At 40.4% G+C, this 23,901-nt stretch overlaps 3 protein-coding genes across 5 annotated transcripts; 2 read left to right on the top strand and 1 right to left on the bottom strand.

Annotated features, from left to right (window-relative positions):
- The first annotated feature begins 101 nt into the window (after positions 1–101).
- hprt1l (hypoxanthine phosphoribosyltransferase 1, like) lies at positions 102–5,242 on the top strand. Its single transcript, XM_020932145.2, has 9 exons — positions 102–379; positions 639–745; positions 924–1,107; positions 1,987–2,052; positions 2,138–2,155; positions 2,254–2,336; positions 3,094–3,140; positions 4,642–4,718; positions 4,797–5,242. Exons 1-9 carry the CDS (start codon positions 362–364, stop codon positions 4,842–4,844), a joined length of 648 nt encoding a protein of 215 aa, XP_020787804.1. The 5' UTR covers positions 102–361; the 3' UTR covers positions 4,845–5,242.
- A 224-nt stretch (positions 5,243–5,466) lies between these two features.
- Positions 5,467–8,165, top strand: nudt7 (nudix (nucleoside diphosphate linked moiety X)-type motif 7). 2 transcript variants are annotated; one of them, XM_020932193.2, is made up of 4 exons: positions 5,467–5,518; positions 5,897–6,054; positions 6,431–6,586; positions 7,438–8,164. In XM_020932193.2, exons 1-4 carry the CDS (start codon positions 5,494–5,496, stop codon positions 7,786–7,788), a joined length of 690 nt encoding a protein of 229 aa, XP_020787852.2. In that variant the 5' UTR covers positions 5,467–5,493; the 3' UTR covers positions 7,789–8,164. The 2 variants fall into 2 exon arrangements, with proteins under 2 accessions (XP_020787852.2, XP_020787853.2); XM_020932194.2 differs by having other exon boundaries at positions 5,485–5,522; positions 7,438–8,165.
- A 125-nt stretch (positions 8,166–8,290) lies between these two features.
- Positions 8,291–23,772, bottom strand: nfat5a (nuclear factor of activated T cells 5a). 2 transcript variants are annotated; one of them, XM_020932125.2, is made up of 12 exons: positions 23,439–23,772; positions 19,447–19,575; positions 17,159–17,738; positions 16,901–17,084; positions 16,621–16,811; positions 16,375–16,547; positions 16,161–16,295; positions 16,026–16,078; positions 15,789–15,921; positions 15,531–15,706; positions 13,315–15,457; positions 8,291–13,247 (listed from the first exon to the last, which is right to left on the bottom strand). In XM_020932125.2, the coding sequence occupies exons 1-12, from the start codon at positions 23,509–23,511 to the stop codon at positions 12,907–12,909; spliced, it is 4,311 nt and encodes a 1,436-aa protein (XP_020787784.2). In that variant the 5' UTR covers positions 23,512–23,772; the 3' UTR covers positions 8,291–12,906. The 2 variants fall into 2 exon arrangements, with proteins under 2 accessions (XP_020787784.2, XP_055011191.1); XM_055155216.1 differs by lacking the exon at positions 23,439–23,772 and adding an exon at positions 18,293–18,355 and having other exon boundaries at positions 19,447–19,579.
- Positions 23,773–23,901: the final 129 nt, after the last annotated feature.

Raw genomic sequence — 23,901 nt, 5'->3', positions numbered from 1 at the left:
ACGTGCAAACTCCATAATCCCGGCGGAGTAGAGAGACGCACAGTTGCACTCTTTCTGGTACTGAACCAGCATCTTTTAAGGATGTGTTCGGCAAATCAGATTAAGGCAAAGGTAAAGTGGCTTCTGACGTAACGGGCTTAGAAGAGGAGGAGGCGCTGGAGAGGAGGAGGACCGTGCGTTGGCGATACTGCAAAGGGAGAGCTCTTTCGCGTGTCGCCCCTTTACAGATATCGCGAAGACCCGAAGAGAGAGCGTGGCTACCTCCAGTCAACAACAACCCCCGCCCCCTTCACTCTCTGCACAGACATGTCTTCTCACACATCCCGCTGCCAGTGAACGTCACGATCCTGAAACTGCCAGCATGACTTCGTACCTCCAGGTAACGCTTCTTGTTTTTCCGCACAATTTTGCCTCCAACTTGTTTAGTATCTGGGGCGTGGTTATAGCTCTTGAGCAGGTGATATGTTTATTTCCCATCAGTGTCAAAATGCCTCGTTTGCGCTCCCTCTGGTTTCAGTAAGCAGGTGGTTGAGTGGAGTGGTTACTTGGCGTCTCTTGGCAAAACGCACGTTATCTGTCAGTGGCAGTGCCAACCGTATTGCGCATGGTTGATGAGATTGCCTGTGTTGTTGTTTTAGATTGCAGACGATGAAAAGGGGCATGAATTGGATCTATTCTGTGTGCCAAGACATTATGAGAACGATTTGGATAAAGTTATCATCCCCCATGGACTCATAATGGACAGGTAAGCCATGTACCATTTGTATAGCCTACTATTAGAAGGCTCTTTCACTCAACACAACTTTATATTTGCATTACAAATCAATCCAGCCACAATGTCCAACACTAGTTTCTGCAGGACTCAATGTATTTCCAATATAAGTTACCAATAAAGGCAAAGCACATTCTTCTGCTTGTTTAAGGACTGAGCGCTTGGCCCGTGACATAATCCAAGACATGGGAGGACACCACATCGTTGCCTTATGCGTTCTAAAGGGAGGCTACAAGTTCTTTGCAGATCTCTTGGACTACATAAAAGCCCTGAACCAGAACAGCGATAAATCAGTGCCGCTGACAGTGGATTTCATTAGAGTAAAAAGCTACTGTGTAAGTAAGCCCTCTTTCTCATTTGTACTAATAGCCACTTGGCAATGGAGGACCAAAAACAATTTCACTGAGTCACAAATTGGCTCTTGTCCATATACTGTATAGTGCAGATACTAAAGACACAATTGCACAAGTATTTAAAGTAGTATTCAAGATTTTCTAATAGGAAATTCATGATTTAAAAGTTACACTATTGTTTTTGGTGGAGGATCTTGTCTCCATGGAGATGTTATTGCCTTACCAAAAATGTTCCACAGTAAGGCATGAAACTTTTCTATTTCTGTGGGCACAAGCAGATGATGCCACCGAGCCAAATTACAGGTCAGATATTTGGAAAGGCAAAACCACTAACAACAAGAATGCATGTTTTTTTTTTTTTTTACCAATAAAAACACCTGTAATTGAAAAAAAAACAATACAAAACAAAAAAACACAAAATTGATCAGTGTAATGCCATATTGTGGAACATTCAATGCAAAATAACATCAATCCATGGAGACAAGCAGATTGCAGACCCAACACCAGAGAAGTTGCACTGTACACTTTAAAACTTACAATAAACATTTCAAAATCAAGATTAATTTCACAGTGCATATTCTAAACACACTAGCAATTTCAATATCTAACCATGTTTGTAGAGGTCCGTACTACAGGGCTAACACGTTTTAGACATAAGACCCCATGGAGACTTGTGTTCCCTGCAGAGAACATTACGTTACCTACATAATTACAGTCTCAAAATTGCTGGTTACAACATTCAAATTGCAGTTTTCATTTGGTTACAGATTACATTTTAACATGTAAATCCACAAGTGATTCTAGTTTCCAAATATAAACATAAAACACAAATGTAAGCTGTTCTTCTTTTGTACTCCTTAGAATGACAAATCTACCAACAACGTCAAAGTTATCGGTGGGGATGAGCTGTCCAAACTTGCTGGCAAGGTTAGCCCATAAAGCGTGTCACAGAAGCATAGTAAATGGTACTTTTGAGTTTCAAATGTGAATTGTCTTTATTTTGTTTTCACAGAATGTTTTAATTGTAGAGGTAAGTCATTTTAAAATAGCAATTTCTAAACTAACATCACTTCAACATTCGAAGTACATTTGTATGTATTTTAACCTTTTACTATCTGTTTGAAATAGGACATTGTAGAGACTGGGCGAACCATGCAGACGCTACTGTCCCTGCTTAATGAATGCAATCCCAAAATGGTTAAAGTTGCAAGGTAGGTGGGCAAGGGTCTATGTGAGACATATTGACTTCCTGTATGCTGGGTATGCTTGTCTAGTGCGTCGTGGCTTTTAGCTAATGGACCCTCTTCTATCTGCTTGTATTAAAGTGGTAATGTGACAGAGTGGGGAGCTTAAGAGTTAATCTCCTCCTCTGCAGTGTGCGCGGGACAGGACATTTCACGCAGCCTCCCTGACAGTTATTGTGAACCGGAAACTCTGCAAGACTATGGGGTTTCCTGTGATGTTTATGTCTACATTTAAAAAAACTGCAGCTAGCATAGGAATCTAAAGTGCTGTTTGCGTGAAAGCCAATACGTCTTGTGAAATGGTGCTAGCATCATAAGTATCTTCATTACGCAACCGGCTTTGCTACATTACAGTGGTGAAAGGCATACTCCCAATTTATAATTAAGTAAAAGTACTATGAAAATTTACTCAATTACAAGTACCTGTACTGATACCAGGTTTGTTCAAACAGTTAAAACAATGCAAAAAAGTATAGAAACACAAAATACTCAACTAGTTAATTTTTAATGGAGTTATAGTAGAGTTATAAATCAGTATTTAATTAAACAGCTAAATAAAGTTGTTTTAAACCACAATTTAATACATAACAACATCAAATCTATTCAAATACAGTAATGTTAGTATTTCTAATGAGTTACTTTCTACCTCGGCTAATTCTACTATGATTTGGCCTAATGTGATAGTCGTGTGATTGTTTGTTGATATACAAATGTTTCTTTTTAGTCTCCTGGTGAAGAGGACCCCGAGGAGTTCAGGATACAGACCAGATTGTAAGTATCTTCTATTTATTATTACATTTATAGTAGCTTGCTGACCTCAGTGTATTTTTTCATTTTAAATTTTGGTATGTAAGATCCAAAAAATCCAAATCTCATTGTATGACATTATCACAATTTTAACCCTCTAAAATAGCAAAAATATTTATAGTGAGGGTCATTTCTGTAGAGCTTGGGACTGTCAGAAAAGGAATCTTATTGGTGTGATAGACAAAACAAATGCCCTGATCAGCCTTTTGGGTATAATTATACTTACCCACATTACAGTAATTCTTCTTATTGACTGCTTTGAAGTGGAGCAAAGGATCATAGTCTATGCTGCTATACATTTTCAATACATATTCATGGGTCTCATCTTAATAAAAGTCCTCAAAATATGCAACATTTTGAGAACTTTTCACCATTCATTTTCACTTTATTTTTGTTTTAAATTAATTATTAAAAAATATGAAACTCATTGATTGACAATTCCACATTTCTCCAGACTTGGATCTAAAGTTGTATCATATTATAAAAACGCAAAGGATGATCCTTCTCACTTGCCAGAGTTTGTGGAATATTTTATATGTACTTGATTTTTTTAAATCATAAAATTCAATGTAGTAAAATGGTTTAGTCAAAATGTAATATGTAGAGCATGGAGTAAATAGGTTGCACACTGTAGACACATTTTTGTGAAAATGTAATCTGTTATTATACCACCAGATGTCACCTAAAACATATCAGAAAATAAAGGTTTCAATACTCTGTTTTCTATCTAGGATTTCACAGAATTGCAGTACAGTAGATGTTAAGCCTGGCACTTAGACATCATCACTTGCCTCATATCCGCTGCTCACACTGTCGCTGCCTGTGGTTATGTAATGCTTTTAGACTGAAGTTGGATAAGCTGGTTAAGATGGTCTCTTAAGGTCAGCTGTTGTAGTAAGCATTTGACTCCCCTACCTACCTTTGGCAAGTCCCTTCCTCCATTCAGAAATTCAGGAATATGTGTCTCTTATTTTGATATATGCCGTCTTTTTCATTTTATGTTTTTTCTTTATTTTCATGAATATTTACATCGTAGATTCTCATAGAGGGCATCAAAATTATGAACAAATACATATAGCCTAGATTTTTGTGACAATGTCAGCAAAGCAAAGGGTGCCTACTCAGGAATCTGAAGCAAAAATATAAAATGTATAAAACAAAAATTAGTTAGTGACTTTTTTTTCCTTTGCTACATAGTCCATACACACTATTCTATACATCCTGCTTCATATATTGTCTAAATATGTCATCAGTATGTATCTACAGTATGTCAATATATATCTGCTGTAGAAGATAGTTCAAAACATTGAATGGAATGGTGTGTCCAAATTTAATACAATTTTTTATTTTATTGAATTTTATTTTTTGTATTTCACTCCACTAGTGAGCCCGTTCATAAAGTTGAAAATTATTTGTCTTTGATATGAATATTTCTTCAATTTATATATATTTATCTATTTTTCAGATATTGGCTTTGAGGTGCCTGATGCCTTTCTCGTGGGATATGCTCTGGACTACAACGAGTACTTTAGAGATCTTAGTGTAAGTTACAGGAACAGAAAAATAGGCACTGAAATAAAAATATATACTTGTGTTAAATTCTGGATAACATTTTCACAGCACATCTGCATACTAAATGAACAGGCACGGGAGAAGTACCGAGTGTGACTTGGAAGACTGAAATGATGGACCCACATGGAATCACTGTGATGAATCTACCTTATGTTTGCTGTGTTTTCAATTGTATTTATTTTTTTATGTGGCGTGTAAATAATATAAGAACATTTCTGTACCTCTATATTTAAATATTGAAATAATTGAATGTTCTGAACATATGCAGAGTTTAGTGCATATTTATATCTTATTGCTATGATAATGTTATTTTTAGTTTCAGTGGATTTATTATTTATAAGGCTATAGTTTATCAGTCAGGGTAATCCATAGTTTTTCACTTGGCATTATGCCGTAAAATGACTCTGAATGTACTGTATTTTATTTATTTATTTAATATTCTTATTTCCAAAGAGAACCTGTTAAAAAGCAATACAATTTCTGTTTAAACCAAATCTGTTGTATTTCCTTTCCTTGTGTGGCCGGAAGAGAGTGCAAATAACTCGGTCATCGATTACAAACGTCACAACCCTCTTGACTTATTTTAATGTAATATTTGGAGATTTAAAATAGGTTTCGCATTCGAATAATCTGTCTTAAAATACATATGTAGCAATTTAACGACTGTTCAAATTAAAGTTAAAACTGCATTGGAGGAAAACGTACGCGATGACGTGTCGTTACCTTACGTAAAGGCCTTACGTCAATGAATGCGGATGTTGACATACTCGGTGGGTAAGGGTATTAATTTTAACAAGAATCTAGAGACCTGGCAGCTGAATTTTCTATAGCAATAGTAATCTTTGCACTCTACATTACCCAGACTGAAACTAATTTAACTAAAATTGTATTAGCCAATATTCTTTAAACCTGAAAATTAATAATAATGGCGTGGAAATATTAGAGAATAATACTGATTTCACCATAGTCTGTATTTTTCTATTTTATAAAAAAAAAATAATAATAAAATTGGGCAATAAACTGGAATTTGGAGAGCCTTTACGCCTGTGTATTTAATTACTGCTAGAAAACAATAAGAGAACAAAACTATCTTATATATATCTAACTTATTTCTGTATAATCACATTAAATTATCTTTTCCCCCCCAGATACTATGAACATTAAGGCACAAACCATTGCCACTCTAAGGCAGTTTGACATTGGGAACAAGTTTGCACACTTAGCTCTGCCTAAAGCTGCTGTGCTCATCCCACTGTTTGTGAAGGGTGAGGAGCTATATACAGTCATGACTCTGCGCTCTAAGGAGGTACTGTTAAATTAATTTACTTTTGTTGGACTCGGAGTGCGTATGACAGTACTACACTTTTGATTAAAACATTAACACAAAATACTTATTTCAACAATGTGACATATGTAGATGTAGTTCTTTATTCAAGCATCCATTTTCTAAACAAAGGCCGAATCGTATTATTTGACAAATAAAGTTCTATGACTACACTGTAATTTTGTAAAATAAATGTTTAAGCTAACAGATATTTGTTTTACCTGAGCTCAAATTGAACCTCAATTCTGAATGGAATTTTGTGTATTTGTGTATTACTTTCTTACTTACTATTATGTATGACGAATCCAAGAAATAATAATAGAATAAAACATCTACGTTCAATCCATTATGTCTGCAGCTCAGGACCAATGCAGGCGAGGTGTGCTTCCCTGGTGGAAAGAGGGACCCCATCGACATAGATGATGTGGAGACGGCACTGAGGGAGGCTCAGGAGGAGATAGGCCTGCCGCACCAAGTGGAGGTGGTCTGTAAACTCGCCCCGGTTTTTAATAAGGTTGGTATGTATTTTGGTTTCTTAGTTTTAGTATTAAATATTGTTGTGTCTGCGTAGCATTTAGGTTGCATTCATATGCCATCACAACATTTGTTTAAAATTGAGCTGGGGGACAAGTCAGATTTGTTGATTAGTTTATACTTAATATCTCTTTAGTTACTTGGTCAAGCCACATGAACTGGCACAACCTTTAATAACTTCTGTGCCAGTATAAATAAATAAAATGGAAATGCTTTTTTTCATAATAACTTCAGAGAGTGATGCCCATATTCAACATAGCATTCAAACCTGTGATTCTTGTCGGTTAAAAAATGCTTGCGTATATTAGATTAGATTATATTTTGGGGAGCAACATAAGTACATTTGTGGATCTTAGGTTTGGATATTTCAGACAGTGAATCACCTGTAGAGTTATGTAGCCCCCTGCCCTCCAAAACATAAATGCAACCTATTCCCATTCTCTTGTTAACCAGTACTCCACACAAAGAGAACAAATTTCACAGGGCAATGAAATGAATTGTAAGATATTTTGGAAGCTTCAGAAATATTTTTGCTCAAAATACTGAGTCACAAACAGATACAGTATATTCCCAGCATCCAAATAAAAGTACATGAATGTGCACGCGCCAGGTGATTTATTAATGTTCTCATGATTATTAAATTCAGATCTGGGTGTGGACTTTCATAACCCTTACGCTATAATAATAATAGTCATAATATACATTAATTCAAACACTTTTTATTTGATGTTATTGTAAATTTATAGAACAGTTTTTATTGTATGTGGTATAACTGAATAAAAGTGACATTGTTGAGGGTTGCACAATAATCAAGTCTGAATTCTTGTGCAGAGTGGGCTGATAGTGACCCCAGTCGTGGGCTTCATAGACCAGAACTTCACTGCAAGTCCAAACCCAGCAGAGGTCAGTGCAGTGTTCACAGTTCCTCTGGACCTCTTCACGCAGGAGAAGAACCACTCTGAATTTCAAGGCATTAGTGGTGTGGTGGGACCACTGCATTTCTTTAATTATATGGACCCTATTTCAAACACTCAGTATCAGATATGGGGCCTCACTGCATGGTTGGCCATGCTAGTTGCTGTTTGTGCCCTTCAGAAAAAAACAGAATTTGAAGTTGGAATTGATTTCAAGGATGCACTGCACGTCTTTGAGCAAAACCTACTCAAAGTCAGTAAGCTATAACAGTATTCACAAGAGTCGTTTAACACTTAACTGGACAAAATGGCACTGTGTAGCTAGCTAAAAATAATAATCTGCAACAGTTGTTTTTTTTTTTTTTTTTTCACACTGAAAAATGTGAGACCTGTGATGTTCTCATCTAAATATTAGCTTGCATCAAGTTCAACAAGGGAACCACTTTAGCATTTCACTATAATGATTATCATTAAAAAATATACCTTTTGATAAAATTGGCAAGTTTGACCTGTATGTCCAATATGACACATGACAAATAATTTAAACCTCTTCCAAGATTATCAGTTTGTTGTCTTTTACACACAGCTATGATGTTTAGCATACATACTATGTAACTTCTGCTTAAATGTCTAAATATATATATAAAATATTATAATATAAAAAAAATATTGCCAAATCAAACTATAATAAATTTTTTTTTTTGTGAAATGAGTAGTGTAACCTGTCATGTGTATTTTAAAATCTGAAGGGTTGTAAGAAAACCACCACATTTTTTTATTAAGTCATTTATTGTAGCAGCAGGATTACAGATATAAACAGAAGAGTATACAAATGTCCAGACCAAGGCAAAGTACATGTTAATAATAGTTTGGAGTTCATGACAACACGCCGGGTTGACCTTGCCCCCGTTACTGTGGGGTCTTAAGGCTAGATACTAAAGCTCAAGCTACACAGAACATAAAGAGCAACAGAACTATCAGAGGATGAAATTGTAAAAGCAAACTAGAGCCCCATTCACACAAAGATCCCAGTAAAATGCCAGAACTCCATTCACAAATGCATCGGTTCGGCTCTGTTCATACATAACCTGGCATTTGGTGCTCTTTCACATACATGTTGTTTAGTTGTGATGTCACTTCCAAGTCCAACCAGAAACTTCACAGCTGATTTCTAGCTTTGTTTGTGTTCCTTATTCATCAAAACAAGAGACAATTGCCTTTCAGAACAGGTTTAACTGCAAACTGTATCACATATGTATATAATGTAATAATAATCTAGCAAAACATAGGATTACCAGTGTCTATATCACTAACCGGCTGTCACTGCTTGTAATGTTATGTGAATTCAAAATAAGCCTCCCTTGTACACTTTCTGTCACAGCATAACCATAGATCCATGCTTGTAATCTTTAAACAATGGCAGTCTCTTTTTAATGTCAGATGAGTTGTTGCTAAAAGAGTAAATTGTAAACACCTTCATTGTTTACAATCATCTGATGGACCTGGAAGTGACATTACACATGTTTACACATGACCCTGTTATGACAAATTGCAGGTAAATTGCCAGGACAGTTATAAGAGTGAATGGAGCTCAAAATAAGAAACGTGAGCTGATGGATGACACACAGTACGGCTCACACTATTGGCAAACAGTTAATCTTTTTTATTATAATGGTTGCTCCTTTTTGATCAAGCAATTCACAGCAACAATAGTAATGTCGACAAGCACAACACAAAAAGCTCTGTAATTCATAAAACAGTCTCTTCCGTCTTTGTCCCTTTTAACCTCACTTGTACAAATCTCATGAGGCTTACAAAATCGTTTACAAACCAGGTCGTTGTTTTCACCGTTGAAGCTGCGCGATTTATCCAAGTAGTTATTAAATAAAAACAAAAAAATCACAAAAAATATACTGGTGTGGTTATATGTTGTTTAGGAAAGAGATTTTAAAACGGTCCAGGGAGTGAAAATGAAAGTAGCCATGATGCACAAAAAGACATCAACACAACAGTAACGCTTCAGTTATCAAGGCACACAATAGTTCTGTTGAAAGCATCACAATTGAAGTTCAAGATACCCCTGCAGTGCATTTCACATTTATATATACACACAAGGATATTCATTTACAAGGGAGCAGGTTGTTCAAAGGGTTGTGTGCTATCTTTACCACCTGTTAAAATCATAAGTGACTATTCCAAAGAGTCAGACTGAGCGTCCTGGGTTGCTTAAAACCAAAATGGACGACAATATATGAACTTTGACAAACAGAAAAATTTACATATACAATAATGACAGTTGTTGCTGGGCTGCACAATTTATTGCAATCCAATGGAAACCGCAATATGAGTTGGTGCAATTATTGAATTACAAAGGCTGCTATCATTTATATAACAGAATGCTCTCAGGAACCAAAACTATACCAAAACATCCTGTGTAGATAGATATAGAAAACATCTACCAGTAGTTTAGGCCTCTACAATCATAAATTCATGGGATTCTTGAATTAGTTTATCAGTTAATACACTACCTTCTAGAAAAATGCTAAATAACTCAGTTTTATATTTTAGATTTGGAGTCCTCAAAGTAACCACTCTTTTCTTTGGTGACAGTGCTGCAAACCCTGGGCCTTCTCTCATTGAGCTTCATGGTGAAGCTCAATGAGAGAAGGTCACCTGAAATGGTTTTCACCTGCTGCTTCAGGCTTCATTAGTGTAATGCCAAGAGTGTTCAAAGCAGCGATCAAAGCAAAGGGGTGGCTACATTGAAGAATCTAAAATATAAAACATGTTTTCAGTTATTTCACACTTTTTTGTTTACTTCGTTCCATTCATATTCATTTATAGTTTTGATGCCTTCAGTGAGAATCTATAACGTAAAAACATTACATGAAATAACCGTGTCCAAACCTGACTGGTTGTGTAATTCAGTCTTCTCTCAAATATTAATGCAATCCTACTTACTTAAGCACATAATATATAAACATCTTTTGAAATACGTAATTCAATTTTTAGCCAAAATCGTGCAGCCCCTGTTGATGCCACCTCCAACCTTCCCTCTGCCTCAAAATATACTTTCTCCAAAACTGTAATTGGTCCGATGTTAGATGTAGAACAAGCGCCGATTCCACGCCATGAGGTAAGAATACATTCATTGAAAAGTCACAGGTTGTTGGCTTTCTGTGTTGGTATGGCTTTAGGAGGCATTTCTGTCTGCTCATAACATGGATGTGCTCTTAAACTCCCCTAACCCAGAGGAATGGAATGCTTGGAAACATCAGTACTGCGCTCGAACCTGATCTACAGTTTGTGGACGGGTCAAAGTGCTATTTGAGATGCAAAAAATATATAGGAAAAAAAAACAGTCACACATGAGCACGCAACAATCCAAACGTCACAAATTTTGCAGGATGAATCAACCCCACACTAACAACGGCTTGATGTTACTTCAGTAAAAACTTGGAATTCACTCAAACTACAACAGCAATGATACTCTGTGCTATGAGCAAAACCATATCTTACAAAAATAGTCTACATTTTGATACATGGATACAAAATTCTACAAAAGATAAGTTACTTTAAAATGGATTACTATCGTTGCAAGATAAAATAGTATGATTATGAAAATGTAAACATGTTTATCACATGAGAGCTATTCTGACGTCTATCAAAAACTGGCTTTTGATATTGCCAGGTTGGCTACTAATGTAGATATGCAAAATACAGCAGTATCGATTTTGCTTAAAGTATTTGAAAAGTAACAGAAAGAAATGTCAAATTAATGGAAATGTTAATGATAGAATATGATCCATAAAAGAAAGTACCTTATAATATTTGATATCCAATGCAAACACGCTGAATGTATAAGCTGCATCATTTCATTTGAAAAAGTACAAATGAGTAAACAACAAGATGAGGGACTTTACAAAGACAAGATGATTCACAACCGGAGCTTTGGTATGCGTGGTACATGCCAGTCGGACCTCACCACAACAGCCCGCTCTGCATTCAAACCTCCAACATGTCAGTGCTATTCTCTTAGGTAGAAACCACACATCACAAGTGCCAGCCACTCCTGTACATAGCACCAAAGATGAAAGCACAATGGCAGCCTCTATGTAACAGAGATTTTGTTTGCCAAACACTAGGACAGTACTGGGTGCCAGCTGCATTCAGTACCAACACTGAAACAAACTTCTAAACACAAGAGTCAACAGACTAATCGATATATCAAACAGATTCAAATATGCCTTCATTTTAATACAGGGACTAATGGTGATGAGCAGCGGTTCTGATCATTAGGAAAACAAAGCTAATGTGGGAATGGCTGGTCTTCACTGGAACACACCAACTATTATGTAAAAAGCTACCAGTAAGCAGACGTTTGATACAAAGTTGAAACTTCTCTAGAAATGCCAGGTAAGGATGGATTTACCTTTTATAAAGACAACAGCCTATTAGTTCTTTTGTCAGATTAAATGCACATTACTGGGTACAAATTCAGTCAGGTCAGCTGAGATCTGGTATAAGGATTAGCTGGTTCCAGAGGTTATAAAGTGCTAGAGATAAAATGTTTATAAAACCACACAAAAACAGGAAAAACGGTTATCTTCTCCACAACTGGAAATATGCAAATAAAAATGCTAAAAACTCCTGAAGCGGGTGGTAAAGCCTTTAACACTAGGAGATGCCCTAAAAGGCCAGTCACATTATTCACAAGGCTCAGCTTCACCTCAATGCTCATTAAAAGCTTGGATAATTTTTAGTGGACTGGCTTTTAATATGTTCAAAAACATCACTTCACCTTGTCTTTAATTACATAAGTGCTAGGAAATGAACAGAATTTCACAGTCTTTACTCTCAGAGTACACTTAAATCCAATCTCTGAATTACATTATGTTTGTATTGATCAAATCAGTCCTTTATCTTTTGCATAAGTTAAATCCACTGGCCAGGACAGAATGAAACACTCATATAATGAGATCTAAACAATGCATGTCAATTTGAATTGATTCCAAAGCTTGAGACCTTGTGTTAAGCATCTTCATGTGCTCCCTCTGCACCTCACAACTTCACACGTGTTTGCCTCTAGACAAGTTCTAACTAAACACTGCATTTTATATTAAATGGTTAAAAGCCGTTATTACAGGCCTCTCTCATCCTGCAAGAGGGGTCATAACGAAGGCAAAGTCACCAACTCATAAATATTTCACTCCACTTAACAGTTAAAAAGTTTTGACTTTGGGCTCAAAGTGAAAAGGGGTCTATTTTATCTTAAATATATAAAATCTTTGTAGCGTTGGCACAAACACCACATGTATTGGTTGGTGTTATAATGTATAACTTGCTACATCTCTCACTCCTCTGTGCCCATGTGATACAATATGCATCACTGCTTCTGTAGGCTTTCTAACAGGTCTTCTATTTTATCCATATTAGAGGTTGCAGATATGGAGGCTTGCAGAGTGTTCTGCATATTAGTCTGCATGGGTACGTTTGTCTGCATGGGAGTGGTCATACTAGAGTCTATGGGTGCGTTCTGCATGGCCGTCTGCAGCTGTGCCTGGAGCGAGTTCTGCAGTGAGTTCTGCAGACTGCTGTGCAGGGTGGAAGGGTTGGAGGGAGGTGCTTGAGCCATGGGCTGCTCCAACAGGCTGTGCATGTGTGTGGCAGTCTGAGCTTGGCTCTGAGCTGGCAATGTGCTTCCAGAAGAACTGAGCAGCTGAGAATCTAGAGGAACAAGCAGACGGTCAGCACAAACAAAGCTTCCACCATAGCTATAATGCAGGTTTCTTACCATTCTGAATGCCAAACACGAACAGGTTAGTCTGGCCCTGTGAAGCCACATTCCCCGTGACAGTAGTCTGAAACAGTTGCTCAGGGGGCTGCTGGCCAGGGCTGCCTACTACACTGACACCACCCTGAACCACAAAGATGGTTGGCCCACTGTTTGTGGCCTGATTAGGTACGTCCTGTGACCTAAGGGTGCTCTGCAGGTTGGACAGTGATGCTGAGGGAAGAAACAGCTCCACTGGCTGACTGTTCTGGACACTGTTGGAGCTTGGGACCACCTGCATGGGCTGCTGTTCTTGAAACAGACTTGCCTGTTGGTTACTGGCAGATGCAGAGTTGCTGCCTGAGCTCCCATCCTGAAAAGACATAGGCTCTGCGGTATCAGACTGGGAGAGTCCAACGCCGATGCCACCTATAGGTGTGGGGCCCTGGGCTTGGGTGCTAAAAAGAATAGCTGGGGCAATGGCTTGTGGATTCATATCAGTGGTGCAGAGGAGTAGGCCGGTCTGCTGAGGTTGGGCTAGCTGACTATGGGGGACAGTGTTTGGCTGGGAGTGGTTTGCAAGATTTTGGAACAAAGAAGTTTGCTGGCCCAGTGTAAGCTGTGAGGGCTGCTGTGAGGCCTGCTGAGAAGACTGCTGCTGCTCCATGGGGGTGCTCTGCTGCTGCATTTGTGACATTTGACTTTGAGCCTGGGACTGAAACATTGGAACCGGTTGAGATTGGTTAGAAGAGGTCTCCATGGAGGAAATGAATGCAAGCTGCTGTTGCGGCTGCGGCTGTTGCGGAGCACTGGGAGAGAGGTATAAGGTAGAGCCAGTAGGAGGCTGGTCAGAATTGAGAGTGCCGACTGTCAGTGCATTGATGGTATTCTGCAGCAGCACCTGCTGCTGGGTTCCCTGTGTCTCAGCCAGTGGTCTGGGGGACTGGAAAAGCTGTTGTGGAGGTGAGCTGTGTGAGGGCGGTTGAGAGGGGAAGCTGGTCTGGATGGTGAGCAGCTCTCCGGCTGCTTGCTGCAACAGAGACACAGGCTGCTGCCCCTGGGGTTGGAGGAGCTCAGCCTGCAGGTGCTGCTGGAGGTCCTCCAGAACCTGCTGCTGCTGCTGGAGGTCACTCAACACCTGGCTCTGCTGCTGCTGCTGCTGCATCTGCAGACTGTTCAGCATTTGGCTCTGCTGCTGCTGATCTGGCATCTGCATACTCCCCAGGACACTGGGCTGGCTCTGCATGCTTCCTAACACTGTGGACTGGTTGTGTTGCTGCATGTTGTCCATGATCTGTTGTTGTTGCTGCAGCTGGAGACTGTTAAGAAGCTGGTTCTGTTGTTGGCTTTGAACCTGCATGTTCTGAGTTTGAATATTGTCCATCATGTGCTGCTGCTGCATCTGTAGGTTGTTGAGGATCTGGGTTTGCTGTTGCTGATCCTGGAGCTGCATGTTATTCAGAACTTGGTTCTGGTTTTGTTGAATGTTGAGCTGTTGTTGCATCTGCATGTTGCTCAGCACCTGCTGCTGTTGGAAGTGCTGCTGCTGTAAGTGCAGATGTTGCTGTGTGCTGAGCGGGCTGTCGTTGGTCCCCAGGCGGAGACTGTTCATGTTCTCCTGGACATGTTGCTGCAGGGACTCTGCTGAGGGTGTGGGGCTGTACAGCACTGAGTTAAGCTGCTGCTGCTGTGCAACAGCCGCCTCCAGGACCTGCTGCAGTGTGCTATTGTTTCCAGCTTGGAGCTCCCGCACTGCCTGCTCCAGCTGGGCCACACCGTCCTGAACAAACATGGACACTTGTGACTGAGGCTGGGGAGGAGCGGCCATTTGGGGCAGAGCCATCACCACCACCCCCCCACTGCTGTTGGATGTCTCGGAGGCAGGGCTCTCCTGATGGTCACGGAGGAACTGCTGGGGCACCTCTGGAGTCACAGGGGGTATGGACGTGTCGCCAGAGACTGGGAAAGATGCAGTGGAGGAGGCAATGTCCTGTTTTTGTATAGTGCTCAGGGAGTCTAGGCTAGGAAAGACTGCGGGGGCCTGGGGCAGTTCTACATCCTCAGGCTGAAGAGGCATTGGACTTTGGAAGGACTCTGAAACTGGAAGAGGGCTGGAGGTGAGCTCAAGACTCTGCTGTACAGAGCTCAAGGTGTCAGAGGACGGCTAGAAAAAGCACACAGTGAGTGAGTAAGTACACGGAAATGATGGAAGTCCTACAGAACAGTGCCACTCTCACCTTAAACACATCTGTTGATGCATGGCTGGATACTTCCATTGGCGTCACCTCCTGTTTAGACATGGGACTAGATCCTTCTGTCTGCTCAGAGGACATGGTTTTGATCTGCTCCTCAAATATGCATGTTTTCACCAATGAGGTGCCTTCTATTTTTACAGTTTGGATTGAGTTATCAACTGAAAATTAGAAATAAACCAGTCATTGGAATTAAAAAAACACTGCTTTCATATTAAAGTAGTAAATTCATTCATGCAGTACCTGAATCTGGAGTGTAGGTGAAGGGCTGAGCCTCATGTGATCTACCAGCATTTGTCATCACAAATATTCCCACTGAAACAGCTGAAGTAACTGACTGGTTGTGAAATGGAGGAACTGTGACTATCAGATGATTCTAAAATAAAGACCAGATAAGACCAGATAACCATAAGGCAGACAACATATGTACACCTCAAGTATTAGTTTCTTAAGTAGCTGATGTGCCTGAGGCGCATCTACCTGATGGAATAAGTCCATGTCAATTTTTCCCTCAGCTTGCCATGAATTATCATCTGTAATTAAACATAATAAAAAAATGACTTGTTTTATATCTAAAAGTACAACAGTTTCCTTTAGTACAATTGCCAACAGTACCTGAAACATTTTCTTGGAAAATAACTTTTGTTCCTTTGAGGAAATTCTTTCCAATTATAAAAACCTCCTCTCCACCTTTCACTGAGCAACTGTGAAGACTCTTCTTCAGAATCTCAGGCACACCTGCGGGCTGGGCTGCAGAAGAAACAGAAGATTTTAAATGCAAGAAATGTTTGCAGTACACAGGTGCACACATCCAGTTGAAGTAACTTACTGCAGAGGATGGGGGATGATGGGACCTGCAGAGTGAGCACAGATCCATCGGGCTGGGGAATGTTCACTCTGAAAGCCAGTCTGGCTCGAGTGCTCTTTTTTTTGGATCCTGCCACACCAATACGGGCTTCCACATCAGCATTACGAAGCTTTAGGATTCCAACACAGTCCACCCTGAAGAAAAGGAACAGTAAAGTCACCTTACTGAAATGACAGAAAACAAATATGAACAATGTGGACTACTCACGCCAGTGTCATATCATTACTCGGTTCCAGAGGGATCTCAATGACAGTGGTGCCTTCAATGTCCACCTCTGTGCAGGCTGTAGTGTTTCGCCCAGTGACTTTACAGGCCTGGTAGAAACCGTGAGGCTTCACACGACCTGCATCGTTGGCCACAAAAACCTGCAGCGTGACTGTTTCATTTGCACCTTCCAACTGAAAGTAAACACACAAACAAATATTAAACAATATTAAACAAAAATGTGAAGGGAAATGACTTGTAACCCAAGCAGATGTATTCAGACCTTGATGGTGGGGAAGCCCTGCTGTGTGCGGTCTTTAACAGAGCCACGGCTGCCCTCTGTCAGGTAGCGAGCTCTGTGCTGGGTTTCAGGCTGCACCAGGATCTTCAGCTCTTTGCCATCACTTCTTGAAGGAAACTGGCCACACAGTATCCCACCCTTCACTGCACTGCCCGGCTCCAGACCACTGCACGACAGAGAAGCAGTTACACATCTAAACTTAGAGATATGCTTTAATGAAAGAAGCCGATGAAAAAGCACCTGTTCTTGTCTGAGCCCAGCTGAGAAAGGACAAAATGAGGAGCTTTGGCACTGTCTGCATCAAACACATCCATGCTGTCCTCGGGTGGAGTGGCTTTAGGGCCCGGCCGCTGGCGAGGTGTCCTCTTTCTGGACTTCCGCGGGACCTCATTGTTGTCATTGTAGGACACAGTGCTGAGCAAACTGAAGTTGGAAAGGGAATCATCAGCCCACATGCTACTGCTGTGCTCCGACTCTGGAGGTGGAGGCCCAGATACAGTAGGTTCTTCTTGGCAGGACATTTGGCTGTCATCAAACAGGTCCTCGGGAGGGGGGGATATGTTGAGTGCAGGTCTTCGTTTGGAGGGGGTGTTCTGAGTCTGCTGGACTGCCAGTCCTGATGTACCAGAGCCCATGTCTCCACCAGCAGTGGATCCACTGCTGTTGGGCCGACTGGAGGCAGACACCGTGTCCTCCATGGCCCCCTCTCCAGAGTGCATGTGCTTGGGGACAGTGAGGAGCTCGGAGGAGGGGCTGGAGCATGGTGCTCCAACAGCCAGGGAGGAGGAACTGGAGGGGCTGCAGGTGGAAGAGGTGGCATCTGTAGTAGTATACACAAACAAACAGGTGACTTCAACTGGTAGCTCAAAGCAGGCTAGCAGTCCCATTCAAGCAGCTGAATTCAATTTGTGCATGATTTGTGTTCATTTCCCCTCTTCCCAACTCTAATTTCAACGGATGTGTAGTACATTAGACCCTCACTGTGCATGCAAGGGCAGTCAAGCATTGATTTAGTATAATGAAGTTAAAGTTGAGAAGGGTACTTTTGGTCCCACAATGTTTTTGATTTTGACAAAATCATTTATAAAAATCAATGTGACAAAAGGTGACATGCTTTGTTTACAAAAACAAAAGCAAGCTACTAATTGTTACATACACATTGCCAGAAAGAAACATGACAAAATCTCGTCAAACTTTCTTGTAGAGCCAATTTGCAAGCTGATAATGTGGTACCAAATTAATTTTGCCAGGGCTGCCAAGGTTACAGTAGTTTGTGCAATGTGCATTCAGTAGTTAAGTAGTTAACGCATGCCAATTGGAGGATTTGGTTGGGACTGAGCGTAGCCATGGAGACAGAATAAACAAGCCTCTGACCTATGGAGCAGTGAACTGCAGACCATTTTATATGCAGACACTCCCTGCCTCAGAGGGAACTTCCTGCAATAAAAACGAGACAGCCAATGAGCAACAAGAGAGCTGATCATTCAAGACTCTATTGTCAATAACTTGGATGAGTTGATAAACTGAAAGTAAAACTTTTGAAGTAGATCATTATAGAGTCTGAAGCATGTGAACTTGGTTAATAAAGGTTTAAAGGTAATTCTGTTGTCATGCTTTTGATCAGCACTGCTTTAGGGTCAGCTGGGTCAAACAGTAGTAAATAAGCATTAACACAAGCCCCCTATCCGACAGCACTATAGACCACTTAAAACATATTCTTATATTATTAGATCTGAAATCCCAAGCCATGATCCAAGATCAATTGTTTGCAAGGTTAGATCTTTTCAGGTAAAATGTATATGTTAAATTATGATTAAAAACCACCAATGTCACATGAACAAATCTAGCATATGATTCAGTCTCTCCACTGTATTTGACTATTTACAGCTCTGATATTACCACTGGATGTTAGTGCATCTTTATTTTAATAATCTATGAAAACACGCGTAAACATAATAAAATGCTTTATGCCTTGTTTGGAGGGGAAAGGACTGACTGAAATATGGACATAATCTGTAGTTTAAGATGTTTCAGAGCAAATGCATATTATCCCCAAAAGGAGCTGACAAAAAACAAGCTGGTTATCATGCCGTTAGAGCACACTTGATTTCTTTGACCGTCAATGGAATGTAGTGACAGTTATTTGAAGAACACATGAAAAGTATCTAATGCCCAGGACAGGGCTTAAGAGAAACATTGTGCATCATGGCAGTCAGACACACACCACACTGGAACTACTGTATTTGTTGCAGATTATACAGCTGACCTTTACACTGGTAGGATGAAGAATCCAATGACAGAACAGTCATGCAAGACTTAATATTTATCAATAAAGAAATGCTACGGTGTCATGTTACTGGACTAAACTTGAACTCTTGAGCAGCTTTAACCTTTGAGAGTGCTACATGCACTCATCTATCATGAACCCATCAAAGGCTGCAACTGCCCCACACTGTGTTGTTAGGAAATTGTGGGGTACTGGGACCTGACCCCAGCCCATGGTCTTTGGGATGTAGGAAGCAGCTCACCAGAGGCTAAGGCTGCTGAGGGAGAAGGGCCCGCCTCTCCCCCGCTCTGCTGGCTCATGGAGGCTGGATCTGTCTGGGTGGACGACGGCTGCAGCTGGAGCTCTTTGGGGAGGAGGTCATATACTGATTCTGCCATGAGGACGGAAAAAACAGAGATCAGGTGTGAACAAGACAAAGGCGATCAGTGCATGGAAGACAAAGAAAAATGCCACGTTACTTATATTTGAACAGAGACAAAAATACCCCAGAGAATATTTGGCTCTGCACATTAATAAAGCAGCTATTCAATTCAAACCAAGCCAATTTTGATGAATTGTAAGTTACTTAGAACGGAGACCCTATCATGGATTTTTCAGATTTGTTTAGCTCCAGGCATGTGTAATAGTCATCTGACACTAAGCAGCAACTTCTCAGCAGCACAATATTCCTGCTAATACTGGCCCACATCAGCTGTCATAGGCCTGTGCACAAGTGAAAAGAGCCTGGCTTCAACAGGACGTTTTACAGGGTTTCACCCAAAGGTGGTGGTGTTTTACACCAAAATGTCTAATTCTACCAATCATACTTGTATGGAAAAGCAAATATAGTAAAGCAGCGATCCCATCATCAGAAGGTTTGGGGCTCAGTGATCCATAAGCACACTTCAGCTTACTCACCTGGCCCAGACCCAGTAACCATGTAAATGCAGCTTTTTACCATGTTAGTGACAAGTGTAGATGCATGAATGGTTTGCACAGGATGGCTAATAAGTACAGTGCAGTGCAGTCTCACTGTTCTGTGACTGTGGCTTTTGTATGAAGACACTGTGTCTCTGTTGGAAGTACTCCAGTCTGACTGGCTGCAAACCCAACATGACCTCAGCCTTTAGCCGCGTTTGTTTCTCAGGACTCACTCATGCCACTGCACTCTCCTCCAAGGCCTCCCGATATTTGTCTTCAGCAAAAAAAAGGAGATTTTAGTCTGAAGAGTTAGTTATCCTGCATCGTTTTGCCTGCTCTGAGAGTCATTTAAGAAATAAGAATAGCATTCAAAAGTCAGTTCATTATTCAAGTAGTTATAGCCTGCTTTAAAAACATACACACCTAATTATGCATACTGACTCTCAGAGTGGCGTTTGCCTTTACTGTATTTGAGTATGTAAATAGATCATTTGATTGTTGTTGCTGGTTTGAATTTTCTATTCTGTTCAGGACACCAGGAGGGGTTTCTAATATGCAAACATGTCTGTGTACAACATTACCGCCATACGGAAAGAAATATAAAACAATACAACTATAAATAACCATTTGAATAGTTTGTCATATCACTTTACTCCAATTGTTCTGTGCCTTAAAATGGACAATTTCCATCATGCACAGAACACCTCAGTAATAGTAACCACTCGACACATGAAAAAATCCATACCCATAATTGGGGTCTGGCTGACCGCACGTATGCTCTAAACAATTAAATGACCTCATAGTCATGCACCGCTCTCTTAGCACAGGCTCTGATTTTTCAAATGGCAAGGCCCCCAGTCTGTTTTTATTCTCTGCAGCTGGCCCGTGCCTTAGCTGGGGCATGACACACACTCAAGGAAGAATGTTTTGGTTATGGTTAAAAAATGTGCCAACTCTGAATATATATCAGAGTGCTACAATGGCTGCTTTAATTACAATCTGAACACACAACTGCATGTTCACTCCAAGGCGAGACAAAAGAGCTACTCACGGCCTCAAATCAGACAAAGCCTTTAGCTGGATTTGGCTCAAACAAATTGGCGGGATTTAAATATTTTCCAGCCTGAAACAAACAAAAACTGTGAGATGGTATTACAGTGGGAGCATTACAACATCTCCTGTCCACACATCAGATTAGATCTGGAAGAAATCAGGGCCTCAATTATTAGCAATTCCTAACTTCATATTGTTCACTTTAAATGGGCAAAAGTACTCAAAATATCACCTCTAAGTAAGTTGTGTTCACTTGACCTCGCAACATTCTAAACTGCCCATAGTTAAAAATTGAGCTAGAGATAGAATTTGTACACTGTCATAACTGACACAAAGTTCAACCTCTTCTCTGTCAGGACACAAACGAACTAAGGTGAAATTATTTTCTCGCTCATTATTTACGCCACAAATGGGACCATTATTCAATCACCAAGGTGTAATTGTTGGCAGAACTTGTATGTGCTGCTCTGGCTTGGTTGGGGTTCAAGTATCTCACAAATGTGAAAAGGCTGTACAATTACCACTACAGTGCAAACATATCACTTTAGTTTAAATCCTTTTTACATTTAGCAGGTTTTAAAACATAGTTTAACTCTGTTGTAAGGCTGCAAGATTAATCGCAATTGAAAACGAAATTTGTGTGGATGCAATTAGCAAATCTCAAAGGGTGCAATTTTTGAAATAACATCATTTAAAATATTCTCTCTTCTATAAGTTGAATTTGTACGAACATGTTCTGACATGTGATTCTTGTATTAGATTGTCAGTTCATATTTCAGTCTTTTTGTCAATTCCTCTTGGCATGTGAAATTTAAAAACTAAATCACAATTCTAAAAGCAACAGCAGTGTTCGTCAGAAAAATTGCAATTAGATATTCTTCTCCAACCCTTCAGGCCCACTCAATTTTCAAATCAATCAATACAAATTACTTTTATTTACTTGCGATATCATTCATATCTCAGGTGTTAGGTATCACAAATGGGAAATTAGTCATTTGGTTTTACGATATTCAGTCAAGATCCTCTTATGACTCAATCAGTCCAATGCTGTAGTTAGTAAATCTTTCCCCTGTCAGTGTGCCCTATACTAGCCAGTCCAAATGTTACTGCATCCTTTCATCACTTCCATTATGATGTACAGGGGTCTCAAATTGGCTCTTTGACAAACAGGTCTGCTGCCATGACCCTCTACAAGGCGCACCCAATTACTGAGATAAAAATAAACAGCCATCATGTGATGTGATAGTGTGACCATATGGCAAGCTAAACTCAACATACCAGGGTCACTCACGAAGCAATGCTTTCTGCTGCTGGCTCCCCCTGAACATGGCAGACAGCTGAGTGCTCCAGGTCAAATGGCAGGAAGTTCAAAAAGCCTATGTTTGTCAACCACTCAACGTACTGCCAGTTGCCTCCAATGAAGCAAAGAGGAAGCGCTTTACAGTAGCAGCCCTCCAAAAGCATAAGCAGGTCTCAGATTACCTCCACTTCAAGAGCACGACTCTACAAAACAACACCAGTGCAAGAGAGTGCAGTAGCCTCTGGGTTTAGTACTCATAATGTGAAGCATCTGACTTTAGCCTCCACTTTGACTGACTGTAAAGCTAGTAGTACAAAACTACAAAAACATGCAGGAAAACCAAAAGACAAGGTCACCAGTAATAACGGGCCATTGGGTCACTGGATTTATTGTTTTGCATGAGCCCCGAAAGGAATTCAACACATATCTAATAATAACACAAGTGTTGGCTGCCATAGATTATTAGGATGCGTTATATTTGGGCCAGAGACGGCTCTCTAGCAATAGGTTCATTCATGTAATATAAAGTTACACCTGATGAAATCATGAATTGTTGACAAACCTACTTAATAACTAAATAAGATCATAGATTATGTACAACAACAGCAGGAAGTTTGATTTTACAGCCACCTCTGCAGAACCACCATCCCCAATGAACAAAGTCAGGTTTATTAAACGATGTAGAGATGACACCATGATGGCACAGTCACATTCTCAGCAGTGCACGGACAGACTGATACTACTGCGTTATAAGAGGCGTTTAGCCAAAATAAAGACACGAGCATTGCAGGGACACTGACACCTAACCAACCAACCAGGTGGTCGCCAGATCAAAATGTGGCCAGCCTACTAAGCTAGCTAAGCTGGCTAACAGCACAGCTAACTAATGCTAGCATAAGGTTTGAAATAGGTTACCAATTAAATGATAATCCATCGTACAAAGAGGGGGAAGGGGGTTGTAGCAGGGTTCAGACTCTTACCTTTAGAGTACAGAGATTTGGGAGAATTAAGGTCGATATCCGTGCTAAGGAGAGATATAAAATCAGAGGGCATCGCAGCGCTTCATCGAGGGGAGGGGAAGCGGACACTCTTTAGGAGAAACCACCGACTCAGCCCCGTCCAGTATTTTCTGCGATCTATCAACGGAATGTTCACTAACTGTGGGAACGCCAACATTGAAACAATCTAAAAGCCACGGATGGAGCAGTCCCGAGCCTAAACGCCATCCAGTGTTGGGGCACACGTTGAGAAGCAAGGCAGGAGACACAGGCAGCAGACGTGAGGGACACACAAACACACACTTGTCTCCACGGCTCAGCCCACCTCTCAGCCCCGCCCACCAGCCGCCCTGCACATGCGCAACACACCTCAGTGCCATGCAGCCTCAGTCCCATGCACACACAGTGCACAGTTTTGGCACAGATTGAAAAACAGCACTTAATT

This window comes from Boleophthalmus pectinirostris, unplaced genomic scaffold (genome assembly GCF_026225935.1).
Source record: "Boleophthalmus pectinirostris isolate CB_2022bp ecotype Guang Dong unplaced genomic scaffold, ASM2622593v1 HiC_scaffold_2, whole genome shotgun sequence".
NCBI classification, from domain to species: domain Eukaryota; kingdom Metazoa; phylum Chordata; class Actinopteri; order Gobiiformes; family Gobiidae; genus Boleophthalmus; species Boleophthalmus pectinirostris.
The sequence above is the reverse complement of the archived record's forward strand: the minus strand, read 5'-3'. Positions and strand labels throughout refer to the sequence as shown.

Excerpts from the sequence above, each read along its gene's own strand:
- hprt1l (XM_020932145.2), top strand. Across the intron at positions 746-923 it reads CATGGACTCATAATGGACAG|GACTGAGCGCTTGGCCCGTG; the intron begins GTAAGCCATGTA and ends TGCTTGTTTAAG. Across the intron at positions 4,719-4,796 it reads AGTACTTTAGAGATCTTAGT|CACATCTGCATACTAAATGA; the intron begins GTAAGTTACAGG and ends ACATTTTCACAG.
- nudt7 (XM_020932194.2), top strand. The coding sequence starts at position 5,498 with ATGCGGATGTTGACATACTCGGTGG. Across the intron at positions 5,523-5,896 it reads GATGTTGACATACTCGGTGG|ATACTATGAACATTAAGGCA; the intron begins GTAAGGGTATTA and ends TTTCCCCCCCAG. Across the intron at positions 6,055-6,430 it reads TGACTCTGCGCTCTAAGGAG|CTCAGGACCAATGCAGGCGA; the intron begins GTACTGTTAAAT and ends TTATGTCTGCAG.
- nfat5a (XM_020932125.2), bottom strand. The coding sequence starts at position 23,511 with ATGCCCTCTGATTTTATATCTCTCCTTAGCACGGATATCGACCTTAAT. Across the intron at positions 16,812-16,900 it reads AGGGCTTCCCCACCATCAAG|TTGGAAGGTGCAAATGAAAC; the intron begins GTCTGAATACAT and ends GTTTACTTTCAG. Across the intron at positions 16,548-16,620 it reads AGTAATGATATGACACTGGC|GGTGGACTGTGTTGGAATCC; the intron begins GTGAGTAGTCCA and ends CCTTTTCTTCAG.